Source organism: Astatotilapia calliptera, chromosome 16, assembly GCF_964374335.1.
Source record: "Astatotilapia calliptera chromosome 16, fAstCal68.1, whole genome shotgun sequence".
In the NCBI taxonomy this organism is placed as follows: Eukaryota; Metazoa; Chordata; class Actinopteri; order Cichliformes; family Cichlidae; genus Astatotilapia; species Astatotilapia calliptera.
The window spans coordinates 14,219,690-14,238,897 of record NC_137437.1 but is presented as its reverse complement, the minus strand read 5'-3'; the positions used below and the strand labels follow the sequence as shown (position 1 = coordinate 14,238,897).

Genomic DNA, 19,208 nt, shown 5'->3' with positions numbered 1-19,208 from the left:
AAATTATAGTATTTCTGCTTTTTATAGGATTTGTGCTTAATATAGTATTTCTGCTAAATTATAGTTTTTCTTCTTTTTATAATATTTGTGCTAAAACATAGTATTTCTACTAAATGTAGTATTTATGCTTAATAATAGTATTTCTATATATTTCTGCCAGGTCCCCAGGCAGCCAATCCTCTGTGAGGACTGAGACATTCAAATTTTCAAATCAGGGCCTGCACAGTTTCCCAGCCAATCAAATAAGTGTCCTGAGGCATTCAAATTTGCATATTGGGGCCTTCATGGCTTCTAAGCCAGCCAATCATATCTGAGGGCTGAGGAATTCAAATCCACAAATCAGGGCCTGCACGGCTTCCCAGCCAGCCAATCACATATGTGGTCTCAGGCATTCAAATTTGCATATTGGGGAATTCGTGGCTTCTAAGTCAACAAGTCATCCATGTCATATATCTCTAAAAATTCATATTTTAATATTAAATTGTCAACACTTGAAGATTCCCCCATCTCTTCTGAAGAAAACGGTGTAAGAATGACCGTTCTAGCCCCTACGGTTAGGAAATTACGGTCATTTGTTTGAGGGGAGTCGTCACTATGAGAAATAGACTGCAAAAATCCTGTGTCTCTCTGTGCTGCTGCGTGTGTAAACAGATGCACCTGTTTTGGTGGGGAAAAGTGCACAGCCTCTCTGATTGGTGGATTCAAATTCACCAGCTCCCAGGCTGACCTAGAAACTTACTTCTCTCTCCCTGTGTGTGTGTGTGTGTGTGTGTGTGTGTGTGTGTGTGTGTGTGTGTGTGTGTGTGTGTGTGTGTGTGTGTGTTTGTGTGACAGAGAGACAGAGAGAGAGAGAGAGAGAAAGCCTTTAAATGGGATGATCTCATTGTAAGATTCAAATTCAATATATTTAGACTGGTTGACTGAATTGGATCTTGTGTGTGTGTCTCTCTGTGCATGTGTGTTTCCTCATGTGTACATATTTATAATTGTGTGGCAGTCATAAATTTTTTTGCAGATTTTTGTCATTTAACAAGTATATTTGAGGGAACCTCAGCATGTTCAGCATTTTTTCAGCTGTCCATTTTGCCTTTCCTATTTTTCTGTTTAACTTATTACTATTGTGCTAAATCATACTATTTCTGCTATTTTATACGATTTGTGCTTAATATACTATTTCTGCTTTTATAGGATTTGTGCTTAATATAGTATTTCTGCTTTTTATAAGATTTGTGCTTAATATAGTATTTCTACTAAATGTAGTATTTATGCTTAATCATAGTATTTCTGCTTTTTATAGGATTTGTGCTTAATATAGTATTTCTGCTTTTTATAAGATTTGTGCTTAATATAGTATTTCTGCTAAATGTAGCTTAATCATACTATTTCTGCTTTTCATAGGATTTGTGCTTAATATAGTATTTCTGCTAAATTTAGTATTTCTGATTAATTATAGTTTTTATACTAAATCATAGTACAGTATTTCTGCTTTTTATGGGATTTGTGCTAAAACAAAGTATTTCTACTAAATGTAGTATTTATGCTTAATCATACCATTTCTGCTTTTTATAGGATTTGTGCTTAATATAGTAATTCTGCTAAATTATAGTATTTCTGCCAAATTATAATATTTTTGCTAAAACATAGTCTTAATTTAAAATTACAATATTCATAGTTCATCACAGTGTCTCTGGTAAATCACAATATTTCTGCTCTGTTGTACTATTTTTCTAAATCATAGTGTTTCTGTAATGTTTAAGTATTTTTGGCTAAATATATTCTTTCTGTTATCTTATACTATTTCTCCTAAATTCTTGTATTTTTGAGAAGTTATCATGTTTCTGGTAAGTTACAATATTTCTGCTAAATTCTGCTATGCTATTGTATTTCTGCCAAGTATTATGTTTCCTCTAAGATATTGCAGTTTTTCTAAGTTATTCCATTTTAGCAAACTTCTTTTGCTTCTGCAAAGTTTTTACAATTTCTGCAACTTTTCAGCTTTTTCAGCTACTTTTTGCATACAGCTTCAGCTTTAAGCATCCACACTGCATTTTCGCAGGAAATGCAAATTTTTCTAGTTCTTTATTATTGTGTGGATGCTTTAAGCATCCACACTATTGAGTTCCTGTTTCTCTTTATTCTTTATTATTATTCTTCAAGTTGCTTCCGTACACTTTTCGCCGTAGAACTACTTCCACAATTTTCAGCCGATTTTCACCGTTCAAATTTTAAACTATTCTGCTATTTTTGCTCTTTCCGGCTATGACTTTTGCTATTTTTTGCTATTATACTTTTTAAAATATTAAGCTTTTTTCCTTTAATTTGTCCCATTGAAATGAATGGGAAACTTCAGCAATTCTGCTAAAATTTGCTTGTTTTTGAAACTTAACTACTTCCTCATACTTTCACCTAGAACAACCATTCAAATTTTAAAATGTTCACAAATTATTGGGCTATTCAGGTATGATTCAGCTTTTTCAAATCTTTTACTGTTTTACTTTTATGCCTCTTAAAGTTTTGAGTTGCAAAATTGTGATTTTTCACAAAATACATGTGTTGTTATGGTTGCTATGCTCTTGGCTTCCAGTGTGCCACTGAAGGTTTTGCAATTTTCACTTCATGTCCGAACAACTTCCTGCTACTTGCTCAATTTTCACTCAACTTCCACAAATTATACATCAAAACGTAGGTATTTTTGCTGGCTTTCAGAAAATGTCACCATCATTGTTGTGGGATTTATAGAATTTTTGCAAATCTCCTCAGACTAACACAAGGTCAGAAAACTCTCCATATAAAGTGAATGGAGAGCTTGTTCAAAATCACCGCTGGATTTCTGTAATGAGAGGCATATTCGAATCGTCATATCTCCTTAACGAAGCAAAGTTAAGACATAAGGCTTGTCCCCGAATATCTTCAGACACCCCTGACGCTCACAATTCAAGAATTTCTTTCTCACCTATTACCGTTCTGAAATGAGTTGGACTTGTTTGAGGGTAGGAAATTCGTCCTTCGCTCAGATTTCTTCAGATTTCAAACTGTGGAAATAAACCACTTTTTTCTCTCGTCATAACTTTTTGTTGGATTTCCACAGAGACCTGAAAATTTCCATGATTGTTCACCAAAGCCTGCTGTCTCTTACGGTGAAAGAATGATATCGATACTCCAAATAGATTTCGAGTTAGAAAGCGTTGTTTGAGGGCAAGTCAAGGCAGTTTTTGCTTCGCTCTACTCAGTTATGGTGCATTACAAGTCAAATATCTTTAATAATTCATATTTTAATGATAAATTGTAAACACTGGAAGATTCCCCCATCTCTTCTGAACAAAACGGTGTAAGAATGACCGCTCTAGCCCCTACGGTTTGGAAATTATGGTCATTTGTTTGAGGGGAGTCGTCACTATGAGAAATAGGCTGCAATAATCCTGTGCCTCTCTGTGCTGCGTGTGTAAAAAGAGGAACATGTTTTGGCGGGAAAAAGTACACAGGCTCTCTGATTGGTGGATTCAAATTCACCAGCTCCCAGGCTGACCTAGAAACTTACTTCTCTCTCCCTGTGCATTTTTTTGCTGATTTTTTCATTTAACAAGTATATTTGAGGGACCCTCAGCATGTTCAGCATTTTTTCAGCTGTCCATTTTGCTTTTCCAATTTTTCTGTTTAACTTATTACTATTGTGCTAAATAATACTATTTCTGCTATTTTATAAGATTTGTGCCTAATATAGTATTTCTGCTAAATTACAATATTTCTGCTTTTTATACTATTTGTGCTAAAACATAGTATTTCTACTAAATGTAGTATTTATGCTTAATCATACTATTTCTGCTTTTTATGGGATTTGTGCCTAATATAGTATTTCTGCTTTTTATAGTACTTTTGCTCAAACATAGTATTTCTACTAAATGTAGTGTTTATGCTTAATCATCCTATTTCTGCTTTTTATAGGATTTGTGCTTAATATAGTATTTCTGCTAAATTATAGTATTTCTGCTTTTTATAGTATTTGTGCTAAAACATAGTATTTCTACTAAATGTAGTATTTATGCTTAATCATAGTATTTCTATATATTTCTGCCAGGTCCCCAGGCAGCCAATCCTCTGTGAGGACTGAGAAATTCAAATTTTCAAATCAAGGCCTGCACGGCTTCCCAGCCAATCATATATGTGTCCTGAGGCATTCAAATTTGCATATTGGGGCCTTCATGGCTTCTAAGCCAGCCAATCATATCTGAGGGCTGAGGAATTCAAATCCACAAATCAGGGCCTGCACGGCTTCCCAGCCAGCCAATCATATATGTGGTCTCAGGCATTCATATTTGCATATTGGGGAATTCGTGGCTTCTAAGTCAACAAGTCATCCATGTCATATATCTCTAAAAATTCACATTTTAATGATAAACTGTTAACACTGGAAGATTCCCCCATCTCTTCTGAACAAAACAGTGTAAGAATGATCGCTCTAGCCCCTACGGTTAGGAAATTATGGTAATTTGTTTGAGGGGAGTCCTCACTATGAGAAATAGGCTGCAATAATCCTGTGCCTCTCTGTGCTGCTGCGTGTGTAAAAAGATGCACCTGTTTTGGCGGGAAAACGTAAACAGCCACTCTGATTGGTGGATTTAAATTTGGCAGCTCTCTCCCTGTGTGTGTGTGTGTGTGTGTGTGTGTGTGTGTGTGTGTGTGTTTAGTGGGAGAGAGAGGACCCTGCCCTTATTTGGCAGCATGTCATTGTAGGAGTTAAATTGAATATAGTTAGACTGGTTGACTGGATTAGAGCCTGTGTTTGTGTGTCCCTCTGTGCATTTGTGTTTCAATGAGTTATTACTATTCTGCTAAATCATAATATTTCTGGTACTTTTCGGTACTTGTGCTAAATACAGTATTTCTGCTAAATTATAGTATTTCTGCTTTTTATAGGATTTGTGCCTAACATAGTATTTCTGCTAAATTATAGTATTTCTGCTTTTTATAGGATTTGTGCTTAACATAGTATTTCTGCTAAATTATAGTATTTCTGCTTTTTATACTATTTGTTCTAAATTATAGTATTTCTGCTTTTTATAGGATTTGTGCTTAATATAGTATTTCTGCTAAATTATAGTTTTTCTTCTTTTTATAATATTTGTGCTAAAACATAGTATTTCTACTAAATGTAGTATTTATGCTTAATAATAGTATTTCTATATATTTCTGCCAGGTCCCCAGGCAGCCAATCCTCTGTGAGGACTGAGACATTCAAATTTTCAAATCAGGGCCTGCACAGTTTCCCAGCCAATCAAATAAGTGTCCTGAGGCATTCAAATTTGCATATTGGGGCCTTCATGGCTTCTAAGCCAGCCAATCATATCTGAGGGCTGAGGAATTCAAATCCACAAATCAGGGCCTGCACGGCTTCCCAGCCAGCCAATCACATATGTGGTCTCAGGCATTCAAATTTGCATATTGGGGAATTCGTGGCTTCTAAGTCAACAAGTCATCCATGTCATATATCTCTAAAAATTCATATTTTAATATTAAATTGTCAACACTTGAAGATTCCCCCATCTCTTCTGAAGAAAACGGTGTAAGAATGACCGTTCTAGCCCCTACGGTTAGGAAATTACGGTCATTTGTTTGAGGGGAGTCGTCACTATGAGAAATAGACTGCAAAAATCCTGTGTCTCTCTGTGCTGCTGCGTGTGTAAACAGATGCACCTGTTTTGGTGGGGAAAAGTGCACAGCCTCTCTGATTGGTGGATTCAAATTCACCAGCTCCCAGGCTGACCTAGAAACTTACTTCTCTCTCCCTGTGTGTGTGTGTGTGTGTGTGTGTGTGTGTGTGTGTGTGTGTGTGTGTGTGTGTGTGTGTGTGTGTGTGTGTTTGTGTGACAGAGAGACAGAGAGAGAGAGAGAGAGAAAGCCTTTAAATGGGATGATCTCATTGTAAGATTCAAATTCAATATATTTAGACTGGTTGACTGAATTGGATCTTGTGTGTGTGTCTCTCTGTGCATGTGTGTTTCCTCATGTGTACATATTTATAATTGTGTGGCAGTCATAAATTTTTTTGCAGATTTTTGTCATTTAACAAGTATATTTGAGGGAACCTCAGCATGTTCAGCATTTTTTCAGCTGTCCATTTTGCCTTTCCTATTTTTCTGTTTAACTTATTACTATTGTGCTAAATCATACTATTTCTGCTATTTTATACGATTTGTGCTTAATATACTATTTCTGCTTTTATAGGATTTGTGCTTAATATAGTATTTCTGCTTTTTATAAGATTTGTGCTTAATATAGTATTTCTACTAAATGTAGTATTTATGCTTAATCATAGTATTTCTGCTTTTTATAGGATTTGTGCTTAATATAGTATTTCTGCTTTTTATAAGATTTGTGCTTAATATAGTATTTCTGCTAAATGTAGCTTAATCATACTATTTCTGCTTTTCATAGGATTTGTGCTTAATATAGTATTTCTGCTAAATTTAGTATTTCTGATTAATTATAGTTTTTATACTAAATCATAGTACAGTATTTCTGCTTTTTATGGGATTTGTGCTAAAACAAAGTATTTCTACTAAATGTAGTATTTATGCTTAATCATACCATTTCTGCTTTTTATAGGATTTGTGCTTAATATAGTAATTCTGCTAAATTATAGTATTTCTGCCAAATTATAATATTTTTGCTAAAACATAGTCTTAATTTAAAATTACAATATTCATAGTTCATCACAGTGTCTCTGGTAAATCACAATATTTCTGCTCTGTTGTACTATTTTTCTAAATCATAGTGTTTCTGTAATGTTTAAGTATTTTTGGCTAAATATATTCTTTCTGTTATCTTATACTATTTCTCCTAAATTCTTGTATTTTTGAGAAGTTATCATGTTTCTGGTAAGTTACAATATTTCTGCTAAATTCTGCTATGCTATTGTATTTCTGCCAAGTATTATGTTTCCTCTAAGATATTGCAGTTTTTCTAAGTTATTCCATTTTAGCAAACTTCTTTTGCTTCTGCAAAGTTTTTACAATTTCTGCAACTTTTCAGCTTTTTCAGCTACTTTTTGCATACAGCTTCAGCTTTAAGCATCCACACTGCATTTTCGCAGGAAATGCAAATTTTTCTAGTTATTCTTCAAGTTGCTTCCGTACACTTTTCGCCGTAGAACTACTTCCACAATTTTCAGCCGATTTTCACCGTTCAAATTTTAAACTATTCTGCTATTTTTGCTCTTTCCGGCTATGACTTTTGCTATTTTTTGCTATTATACTTTTTAAAATATTAAGCTTTTTTCCTTTAATTTGTCCCATTGAAATGAATGGGAAACTTCAGCAATTCTGCTAAAATTTGCTTGTTTTTGAAACTTAACTACTTCCTCATACTTTCACCTAGAACAACCATTCAAATTTTAAAATGTTCACAAATTATTGGGCTATTCAGGTATGATTCAGCTTTTTCAAATCTTTTACTGTTTTACTTTTATGCCTCTTAAAGTTTTGAGTTGCAAAATTGTGATTTTTCACAAAATACATGTGTTGTTATGGTTGCTATGCTCTTGGCTTCCAGTGTGCCACTGAAGGTTTTGCAATTTTCACTTCATGTCCGAACAACTTCCTGCTACTTGCTCAATTTTCACTCAACTTCCACAAATTATACATCAAAACGTAGGTATTTTTGCTGGCTTTCAGAAAATGTCACCATCATTGTTGTGGGATTTATAGAATTTTTGCAAATCTCCTCAGACTAACACAAGGTCAGAAAACTCTCCATATAAAGTGAATGGAGAGCTTGTTCAAAATCACCGCTGGATTTCTGTAATGAGAGGCATATTCGAATCGTCATATCTCCTTAACGAAGCAAAGTTAAGACATAAGGCTTGTCCCCGAATATCTTCAGACACCCCTGACGCTCACAATTCAAGAATTTCTTTCTCACCTATTACCGTTCTGAAATGAGTTGGACTTGTTTGAGGGTAGGAAATTCGTCCTTCGCTCAGATTTCTTCAGATTTCAAACTGTGGAAATAAACCACTTTTTTCTCTCGTCATAACTTTTTGTTGGATTTCCACAGAGACCTGAAAATTTCCATGATTGTTCACCAAAGCCTGCTGTCTCTTACGGTGAAAGAATGATATCGATACTCCAAATAGATTTCGAGTTAGAAAGCGTTGTTTGAGGGCAAGTCAAGGCAGTTTTTGCTTCGCTCTACTCAGTTATGGTGCATTACAAGTCAAATATCTTTAATAATTCATATTTTAATGATAAATTGTAAACACTGGAAGATTCCCCCATCTCTTCTGAACAAAACGGTGTAAGAATGACCGCTCTAGCCCCTACGGTTTGGAAATTATGGTCATTTGTTTGAGGGGAGTCGTCACTATGAGAAATAGGCTGCAATAATCCTGTGCCTCTCTGTGCTGCGTGTGTAAAAAGAGGAACATGTTTTGGCGGGAAAAAGTACACAGGCTCTCTGATTGGTGGATTCAAATTCACCAGCTCCCAGGCTGACCTAGAAACTTACTTCTCTCTCCCTGTGCATTTTTTTGCTGATTTTTTCATTTAACAAGTATATTTGAGGGACCCTCAGCATGTTCAGCATTTTTTCAGCTGTCCATTTTGCTTTTCCAATTTTTCTGTTTAACTTATTACTATTGTGCTAAATAATACTATTTCTGCTATTTTATAAGATTTGTGCCTAATATAGTATTTCTGCTAAATTACAATATTTCTGCTTTTTATACTATTTGTGCTAAAACATAGTATTTCTACTAAATGTAGTATTTATGCTTAATCATACTATTTCTGCTTTTTATGGGATTTGTGCCTAATATAGTATTTCTGCTTTTTATAGTACTTTTGCTCAAACATAGTATTTCTACTAAATGTAGTGTTTATGCTTAATCATCCTATTTCTGCTTTTTATAGGATTTGTGCTTAATATAGTATTTCTGCTAAATTATAGTATTTCTGCTTTTTATAGTATTTGTGCTAAAACATAGTATTTCTACTAAATGTAGTATTTATGCTTAATCATAGTATTTCTATATATTTCTGCCAGGTCCCCAGGCAGCCAATCCTCTGTGAGGACTGAGAAATTCAAATTTTCAAATCAAGGCCTGCACGGCTTCCCAGCCAATCATATATGTGTCCTGAGGCATTCAAATTTGCATATTGGGGCCTTCATGGCTTCTAAGCCAGCCAATCATATCTGAGGGCTGAGGAATTCAAATCCACAAATCAGGGCCTGCACGGCTTCCCAGCCAGCCAATCATATATGTGGTCTCAGGCATTCATATTTGCATATTGGGGAATTCGTGGCTTCTAAGTCAACAAGTCATCCATGTCATATATCTCTAAAAATTCACATTTTAATGATAAACTGTTAACACTGGAAGATTCCCCCATCTCTTCTGAACAAAACAGTGTAAGAATGATCGCTCTAGCCCCTACGGTTAGGAAATTATGGTAATTTGTTTGAGGGGAGTCCTCACTATGAGAAATAGGCTGCAATAATCCTGTGCCTCTCTGTGCTGCTGCGTGTGTAAAAAGATGCACCTGTTTTGGCGGGAAAACGTAAACAGCCACTCTGATTGGTGGATTTAAATTTGGCAGCTCTCTCCCTGTGTGTGTGTGTGTGTGTGTGTGTGTGTGTGTGTGTGTTTAGTGGGAGAGAGAGGACCCTGCCCTTATTTGGCAGCATGTCATTGTAGGAGTTAAATTGAATATAGTTAGACTGGTTGACTGGATTAGAGCCTGTGTTTGTGTGTCCCTCTGTGCATTTGTGTTTCAATGAGTTATTACTATTCTGCTAAATCATAATATTTCTGGTACTTTTCGGTACTTGTGCTAAATACAGTATTTCTGCTAAATTATAGTATTTCTGCTTTTTATAGGATTTGTGCCTAACATAGTATTTCTGCTAAATTATAGTATTTCTGCTTTTTATAGGATTTGTGCTTAACATAGTATTTCTGCTAAATTATAGTATTTCTGCTTTTTATACTATTTGTTCTAAATTATAGTATTTCTGCTTTTTATAGGATTTGTGCTTAATATAGTATTTCTGCTAAATTATAGTTTTTCTTCTTTTTATAATATTTGTGCTAAAACATAGTATTTCTACTAAATGTAGTATTTATGCTTAATAATAGTATTTCTATATATTTCTGCCAGGTCCCCAGGCAGCCAATCCTCTGTGAGGACTGAGACATTCAAATTTTCAAATCAGGGCCTGCACAGTTTCCCAGCCAATCAAATAAGTGTCCTGAGGCATTCAAATTTGCATATTGGGGCCTTCATGGCTTCTAAGCCAGCCAATCATATCTGAGGGCTGAGGAATTCAAATCCACAAATCAGGGCCTGCACGGCTTCCCAGCCAGCCAATCACATATGTGGTCTCAGGCATTCAAATTTGCATATTGGGGAATTCGTGGCTTCTAAGTCAACAAGTCATCCATGTCATATATCTCTAAAAATTCATATTTTAATATTAAATTGTCAACACTTGAAGATTCCCCCATCTCTTCTGAAGAAAACGGTGTAAGAATGACCGTTCTAGCCCCTACGGTTAGGAAATTACGGTCATTTGTTTGAGGGGAGTCGTCACTATGAGAAATAGACTGCAAAAATCCTGTGTCTCTCTGTGCTGCTGCGTGTGTAAACAGATGCACCTGTTTTGGTGGGGAAAAGTGCACAGCCTCTCTGATTGGTGGATTCAAATTCACCAGCTCCCAGGCTGACCTAGAAACTTACTTCTCTCTCCCTGTGTGTGTGTGTGTGTGTGTGTGTGTGTGTGTGTGTGTGTGTGTGTGTGTGTGTGTGTGTGTGTGTGTGTGTTTGTGTGACAGAGAGACAGAGAGAGAGAGAGAGAGAAAGCCTTTAAATGGGATGATCTCATTGTAAGATTCAAATTCAATATATTTAGACTGGTTGACTGAATTGGATCTTGTGTGTGTGTCTCTCTGTGCATGTGTGTTTCCTCATGTGTACATATTTATAATTGTGTGGCAGTCATAAATTTTTTTGCAGATTTTTGTCATTTAACAAGTATATTTGAGGGAACCTCAGCATGTTCAGCATTTTTTCAGCTGTCCATTTTGCCTTTCCTATTTTTCTGTTTAACTTATTACTATTGTGCTAAATCATACTATTTCTGCTATTTTATACGATTTGTGCTTAATATACTATTTCTGCTTTTATAGGATTTGTGCTTAATATAGTATTTCTGCTTTTTATAAGATTTGTGCTTAATATAGTATTTCTACTAAATGTAGTATTTATGCTTAATCATAGTATTTCTGCTTTTTATAGGATTTGTGCTTAATATAGTATTTCTGCTTTTTATAAGATTTGTGCTTAATATAGTATTTCTGCTAAATGTAGCTTAATCATACTATTTCTGCTTTTCATAGGATTTGTGCTTAATATAGTATTTCTGCTAAATTTAGTATTTCTGATTAATTATAGTTTTTATACTAAATCATAGTACAGTATTTCTGCTTTTTATGGGATTTGTGCTAAAACAAAGTATTTCTACTAAATGTAGTATTTATGCTTAATCATACCATTTCTGCTTTTTATAGGATTTGTGCTTAATATAGTAATTCTGCTAAATTATAGTATTTCTGCCAAATTATAATATTTTTGCTAAAACATAGTCTTAATTTAAAATTACAATATTCATAGTTCATCACAGTGTCTCTGGTAAATCACAATATTTCTGCTCTGTTGTACTATTTTTCTAAATCATAGTGTTTCTGTAATGTTTAAGTATTTTTGGCTAAATATATTCTTTCTGTTATCTTATACTATTTCTCCTAAATTCTTGTATTTTTGAGAAGTTATCATGTTTCTGGTAAGTTACAATATTTCTGCTAAATTCTGCTATGCTATTGTATTTCTGCCAAGTATTATGTTTCCTCTAAGATATTGCAGTTTTTCTAAGTTATTCCATTTTAGCAAACTTCTTTTGCTTCTGCAAAGTTTTTACAATTTCTGCAACTTTTCAGCTTTTTCAGCTACTTTTTGCATACAGCTTCAGCTTTAAGCATCCACACTGCATTTTCGCAGGAAATGCAAATTTTTCTAGTTATAATTGTGTAACATAATGAGGATTTTTAAAAATATTTTTAATTGAAGAATTATCTGCTTTAAATTTCTCACCTCACTGCACAACAGTGATGATTTACGTTTATTATTATCTTTTTATTTATTTTTTTAGAAATAACTTGGCCATGCCAGCTTATTTTCTCTTGAGTGCCTTTTAAAACTTTAATTTCACCACCTTTTTTGTTGCAAAGACATCCTTAAGCATTTTTTCAGTTTAACTTTTAAGTTCAGCTCGAACTAAGTGGACTAAAGGACACGTTTGCGCACTGTTTATTCAGAATATTGTGTAATTAATTTTGCAACCGCGAAAATGGTCTTGAGCGGTTCTTGAAATTGGGAAACGCTCGCCTAGTCTGTACAAAGCAAGTGTCCTTAGGAGTCTGAAGCAGAATGAAGAGTTCTTTATTTTCACAGTCACCACGTGAGAGGACAGTGATGGAACTAACCGTGTAAATATGGTGTTCAGCAGACGTCTTACACTCCCAATTTATTTTGGTTATATAATTTTGTTTCAACTTGCATGTAACAGAAAACATCTGCACAGAGTCCCTGAGGTGTAGATTTCGGGAGATTTTCTCTGAGGGATTCTTACCTCATTTGTTGTGGTCAGTAGGCAATGTGCTTTAGAAGTGGGGAGGGTATCGTCAGTGGGCCAAATTAAATTCCTTCTAAAGTAACTGAGTCATGAGGTACACAAAGGAGGAATGGATTACCTACTTGTCAATGTACAGCAGTTATTTTACTGTACCAAAGTGTATTGAATTTTACTATAAATATTGATGTTACAGTTTATAAATGTGGTTTATAATGAGGATTTTCTAACCGACCCTCCTCACTCTTGTTTCCACACAGGCCGAGAGTCTAGATGGAGCACTCTGCGTGCCAGACATCAAGCTACACAGCAACCCTTCTGCATTCAATGTCTACTGCAACGTGCGGCACTGTGTGCTGGACTGGCAGCAAAGAGAGGCCTCCCTGGCGCTGGCCTCCAGGAGCTCGGTACAGAGCGGCGACTCAGACAGCGAGGAGGAGGAGGAGTACCGCGAACCAGCCGTGAAGCTGCCAAAGGTACAAGCAAGGAAGAGCAATATCAGCTGCTTATGTTGTTGTTAGCTGCACTTCCTACTAAAGCGAGCCAGCGTATTCTTTTGATGGATCTGTGAGATCCTTTAGGGCTTATTGTTTTTATTGTCATAATTGAGGTTTGTGTTACCAGAGATTTCAAACAACCCCCACCCCAAATCCTGTGAGGCTTCCCCAACTATGTCCTTTTCTCCATGTGCCTGTTAGAAAACTAAGTTCACTCTGTGCCCCTGCTGTTGCCGGGCTGACATTTACACCTGGGAGCAAATTTTACAGTTTGATTTCTAATAAAACTGTCTAAATTAGCTTTCTAAATCTGCATGACAGAAAATTTTTGCTCAATGAAAATACTTGCATCTTATGAATAAGAGTGCTGCTGCTCCCTCGTTCACAGCATTTTTGGATTTGACTTTTTTTTTAATTACTATTATTTTTAAAAACCAGATCCCCATCACGATGCAATCCTCTCAGGGATTTGTCTCCTTCTGGTCCCGATCTAGTGATCTTTCACTCTTTGTTTCACACTTCATTGTTTAAAAATAATCCTGACTAATCAGTTTTGTTAAGATAAATGTTGTTTTATCACTGATACCTATGAAATGATTGGTATTGATATATTTGCCAATTTGATCTTTAATTTTAGCTCAATAACGGTGGCTAACAAACACTGTGATCGTAAGCGTCAGTGAAGTCTCAGCTACAAAAATCTTGAAAGTCTTTTTAAAAATATTATGTGTTTTGCAATTTTCCATTATTTTTTCGTGCTGTGCCATTTGTATCCTCCTGTACATTAAAAAAAAAAAATCCATTATACTATATTCGTTACACTGATTTTAAGCTTTCACAAAACAAGTTCTTCAATGAGACATGAAAGGACATTTGAATCATTATGTGATTCACTAACATTCTGAGAGGGGAATGCTGAATGCCTTCCACTCTTCTCCACATAGCCAAGTAGGTCTGTCATTATACAAAATCTAAGTCCTTCGTAGTCCTCTGCATGCTGTGGGGCCCTGATCAGATGTAGTGGCATTGACTGTAAACATCCACTTCAAACCTTTTAGGGCATGCTCATCTGTTTGTTTTAAAATATATAAAAGAAAGCAATTTAACTTGGAGTGCGTTGTTGATTAGCTCATAGAAACCGTGTTCCTTTGGTGCATCTGCAGATCATTGGCATTGGCCTGTGTGGGGTTTTTGAGCTGATAAAAGAGACTCGGTTCTCTCACCCTCTGCTGTGCCTGCGTAGCCTGCAGGCCTTGCTGGACATGCTGCAGGGACAACAGCCTGAGGGCTTCCAGACTGAGCCACCTGATGTGTTAGGTAAAGCAGTATGTGTACTGTCTAATGCATTCCAATGTAATTAGCATATTGTATTTGAAGTATAAAATGCTTATTTTTATGTTGAATCTACCAAATATATAACGTTTGTCGTTATTACTTTGTTCAGCCATCTTTACATATTACACTTTAATTGTTTCCTCAAATGGCCAACCTTCCAACCATTTCTTTTGCTTTGCCAGAGTCTCTTTTCCAGTTGTTGTTGGAGACCACGGTTCGGAGCACAGGACCCAATGACCCAACGGGACAGGCCATCACTGCGCTGTCCTGTGCCTGCCTCTTCAGTCTGGTGGTGGCCTGGGGAGACACGGGGAAGATCCTCCAGGCAGTTTCTGCCATTCTTACAAATAATGGCAGTCATGCCTGCCAGACAATACAGGTAAGCAACTAATTCAAACAAATTTGACTGATTGTACATGTGTGTCTTAACTCTTTTTACATGTCTATGATTCATTTTCGAAATCAAAGACAATGTAAGAAGAGTGTCAGTCCACCCTAGTCTTTGTACTTTTTTGTTATGCGTTTCTAGAACAAGTACATTCTGAGATTTCACAATATTTAAATGATTATCTGTTTAAATCTCAGTCAGATGTCTTGGAAGTAGACATTTATGTGATCCTCTTTGGTTAAGCACAAGCTGGAATCCGTTGAATATGATCTTTTCAGTTTCTAAACATTTTCCACCAGAACATGTAACCCTTCTCTCATGTGCTCCATATTGGTAAACATGTTTTTGATTACCAAAGTGCATGCTGAAGTGGATAAAGGAACCTGGCTCCATGCGTTTCTCAGTGCAGGGAGTCTCAGGGCAGTGTCTGGACAGCACAAATTGAGTTTTGGAAAATGTCAGGCTGCTCTGATCTCCGGTTTGATTATTTTACCCTGACTGCATTCTTCCGCCAATTACTCATTCTTCTGTTTGCTTCTGTCCATAGCTTGTCTTTTGCAATGTTTTTTTTATTTCCTCTGCTCTATACCAAGCTGTTCTTTCGAATTCTTTGCCAAGTTGAACAGCAAGTGCTAATAAGTGGAAAGGGTTTGTGACTGAAAACATACTTCTCCTTTTTCTGCATTTGGATGCAATTTCCACATGTGATTGTGGCATAGCGGGGACTTGTAGGCTCACACATTTTATCCTATATAAACACTGGGCTGTGTTTGTATTTGTTTTTTCCCCTTCTTTGCTTATCTTTTATGTATTAACTGGATTATGAATCATCACAATGGCAGTCAGGCTTTTTGGGAAATGTGGGTCTGCGCCTGTCTATGTTCCGTTTCTTTTTTTCTTTTGTGTTTGTTTGCTTTTGTGTTAACAGTAAGATCAGAAGTATGTGTAATGGCTGCCATGGGAGATTGTGTGAAAATGCCACAGACAAAAAAATGTACAGGAAACTGCAAGTTTTCCTTCTTGTCTTCCTAAATCTCACCAGGTTCCCACCATACTGAACGCGTTACAGAGGAGTGTACAGGCTGTTCTGGTGGGAAAGATTCAGATCCAGGATTGGTTTGGAAATGGCATCAAACGTGCAGCCTTGATGAACAAGTGGGTCCTGAAGGAGGTGACCATTGATGAAGATGAGCGCTGCCTCCTGCAGACTGATGGTTCCTTCCTGTATTTGCTCTGCAAGGATGGACTCTACAAAGTGGGCTCTGGATACAGCGGCACTGTCAGGGTGCGTAGCAAGAGCTGCATATCAGCTGATAGCAAGAGCTGCATATCAGCTTTGTGCAGTTATATTGCTTGAATTTTTCAAAAGCTTTCTGCAGCGTCAGAAAATGACTTGGCTTCAAAAAACTTCAAAATGTTTTATTTTTTTTAAAAATACCCAGTTTATGGAAAAAAAATTTGTTTGGAGCAACATGGTTTTTCTTCCAACTTTTTTACAGCAGTGCTTTAAAAGTGAAAATTAAGATCATTTTCATTATTCATCAAATAAACCTTTTTTGTTTTGTATGACTTTATTTAAGGCTTGTAACTGTTAGTTTTTGTCTTCTCGTGTGTATTCAATTCCTCACAGGGCCACGTGTACAACTCCACGTCTCGAATCAGAAACCGAAAGGAGAAAAGATCCTGGCTGGGCTTTGCTCAGGTGAGTAATGCAAATATTGACATGTACACATTTTTCTTACATTTTGTTGAATAAGAATAAAGAAAACGTTGAAATATGTGTACGTGTATACGTATTTATATACACATGTGTGTATATATGTACGTATACACGTGTGTGTGTATATAAACACGATTGGAGCTAGTCATTGACTTCATTGATCATCTGTGTTTTGTCTTCAGGGGTATTTGTTGTATCGGGACACAAGTAACCACAGTATGTCGGCCCTGAAGATCAACCCTGAGACTCTGGAGCATGAGGGGACGGTTGCAATGCCAGGTGATTTATTGACTTGTATTTAAACACCTCAATTAGGCATTAAATTTTCAGTGAACAAAATATCAGGTATATTAACCATCACATTGAATTTTGCAGGTCAGCATTCAGATGGACAGAACATCATCTTCACTGATGGAGAATATATTAACCAGATTGCAGCCTGCAAAGATGTAAGTTTAGTGTTCCTGCTAAAGCCCATCAGTATTCAGTTTTACAGTAACACACTTCATCTTTTTTAGACTCTTAGAAGAATGTGGTGAACTTAAACTGAAACTGATTCAGTATGCAAAATATATGTTTTTCCTGCATGTTTAACTAAACCCTGAAGAAGCTAGCTGTGCATCTGTACTGCTGAGTCTGCTGTAAACACAGGGGAGAGAGCTGGCTTTATTATGCACCCACTTTCTTTTTAATTCTAATGAAATTGTAGTTTTGAATTTTGAATTAAGATAGTTGCAAATTTATTCACATTAATATAAATCTATAGGCAAGGTAAAAGGCTTTCGGTGCAGGAAGCTATCTGGTTTCCATTTGTAGTTTGCTTATAGTCCATGGTCAATAGACAAATCATGTTTGAACAGGCTTAGATTGTCCATTAACATGGCAAGGCAGAGAGGCAGCGTATTTCGCCTAAATGCAGTTGTGAAATCATCTGTCAAACAACGATTTAGCTTTAAGCCTTTGAAAGTTATCTGCTTTCATTAACGGTGACTGGCAGATGGAACAGGAAGTCTTGCCCTACTCATCTGATGACTACACAGGAAGCATCAAGAAACTTGCTGTTGACAACAGAAGCAACTGCTGGATTTATGGCCCTGCATTTATAGCCATTTGCATAGCTTTTAGGCTCTGCAGAAAGCAGGATTAAGGAATTCAACCAATGCAGAGGCCAGCAGTGAGGATGCTATATGTAGGCTGACTGAAAATTAGTTGAAACATTTGCAAACGGAAAAACAGCAGTGTTCGCTATGGCGTGCGATCAGATATCAAGAATACATTAAGAGAAGCAAAAAAACGGTGGCTGCTGTGGACGGTATATGTTGTTTGGTTTGCTCTGCATAGCATCTATGGATTACCAGTGGAGTACCACGCTTGGACCATGAAGTTCCCAGATTCAAAAAACAAGTCGCTGATTCGCTCAGAAAAGCACGTCTTCCATTAGTACCTACTTGGATCGGCTCAGTGTGTTTTCCATTGCAATAGAGTACAACCTAAGTGTGTGGGGTCGTTATAACAACACAGCCAAGCATCCCGTGACATAATTTGTATGTGACATGAACGCTACAACAAAAGCAGACATCAAGGCAATGGTAGATGTGCTGATCAGTCTGACGTCACATTTTCGGATCGCTTTCAGGTACTAAAAAAAGTACCTGGTACCTAGGGCTGCTCGATTATGGCAAAAATGATAATCACGATTATTTTCACTGAAATTGAGATCACGATTATTTGACGATATTTATTTAACCCTTTAAGACCTACCATAGAACCAAGTCCACCAGAGCTTATATTATTATTTTTTTTACATGCTGTAGTGCCATTTGTGGGAGCATTTCAAGTTGCTATACATCAATACAACTGTTATAGCCCATATTTTAATAATATGTATGCATTAAGTCCATAGTAATTACATAAATTGCAAAAAAGTGCAATAAACTACAAAAAAAATTGAAAATCGTTTTTGTTTTGTTTACATATATTTCTACTTGGAGAAATTTAAGAGGCTTATCCCTCAAAACTTTAAATACAATAAAGTTGCAAAAAAATAGTTTCCCACCACAGGAAATTTATTTTGAGTGTCTTCATAGTTTTATTTTGGAGATACAGCAATTTTTATATACTGCAGGAAAAACAAAAAACAATCCTATGATGCAAATTTGCAAAGAAAACAGCAGGTGCATAATTTCACTGTGGGAAGTGTTACGAACAGCTGATAGTAATGGCAAAGCGTGTTTCTGGAATATTATGTTTTTGTTCCTGCAAGCGCTTTTTATGCAATTTTTGCAAAGCTATATGTGGAACGAAACCATGACCGAGGACAAGCTGATGGCATCAGATGTAAGTACAACTCCTCCGGTTTCATATGCAAAACAAATTATTGCGCTAGCTTACACGGTTCAGGTTCTACAGGGATTTAAAAATAGTTACGCAAAACGGAGCGTGCTGCTCTGACCGGCTTTAAAGGGTTAACAATAACTTTAAAAAAATAATATAAAATAGTGTGCAACACCACTGAAGTTTTTTTTTTTTTTTTTTTTTTTTTTTAAACTCTCTTTTCAACCAACGGCAGTCACTCTCCTCTCCAAAT

The 19,208-nt window shown here is 36.1% G+C and overlaps 1 protein-coding gene across 12 annotated transcripts in view; it reads left to right on the top strand.

Moving 5' to 3' along the window:
• mycbp2 (MYC binding protein 2) overlaps positions 1 to 19,208 on the top strand; it is an 84,023-nt gene that overhangs the window by 17,572 nt on the left and 47,243 nt on the right. For all 12 annotated transcript variants that reach the window (XM_026145400.2, XM_026145407.2, XM_026145406.2 and 9 more), the window contains exons 3-9: positions 12,942 to 13,157; positions 14,342 to 14,495; positions 14,696 to 14,892; positions 15,944 to 16,186; positions 16,532 to 16,603; positions 16,804 to 16,900; positions 16,997 to 17,070. In XM_026145400.2, the coding sequence (XP_026001185.1) occupies positions 12,942 to 13,157; positions 14,342 to 14,495; positions 14,696 to 14,892; positions 15,944 to 16,186; positions 16,532 to 16,603; positions 16,804 to 16,900; positions 16,997 to 17,070 (1,053 nt within the window). The remainder of the gene's footprint in view (positions 1 to 12,941; positions 13,158 to 14,341; positions 14,496 to 14,695; positions 14,893 to 15,943; positions 16,187 to 16,531; positions 16,604 to 16,803; positions 16,901 to 16,996; positions 17,071 to 19,208) is intronic.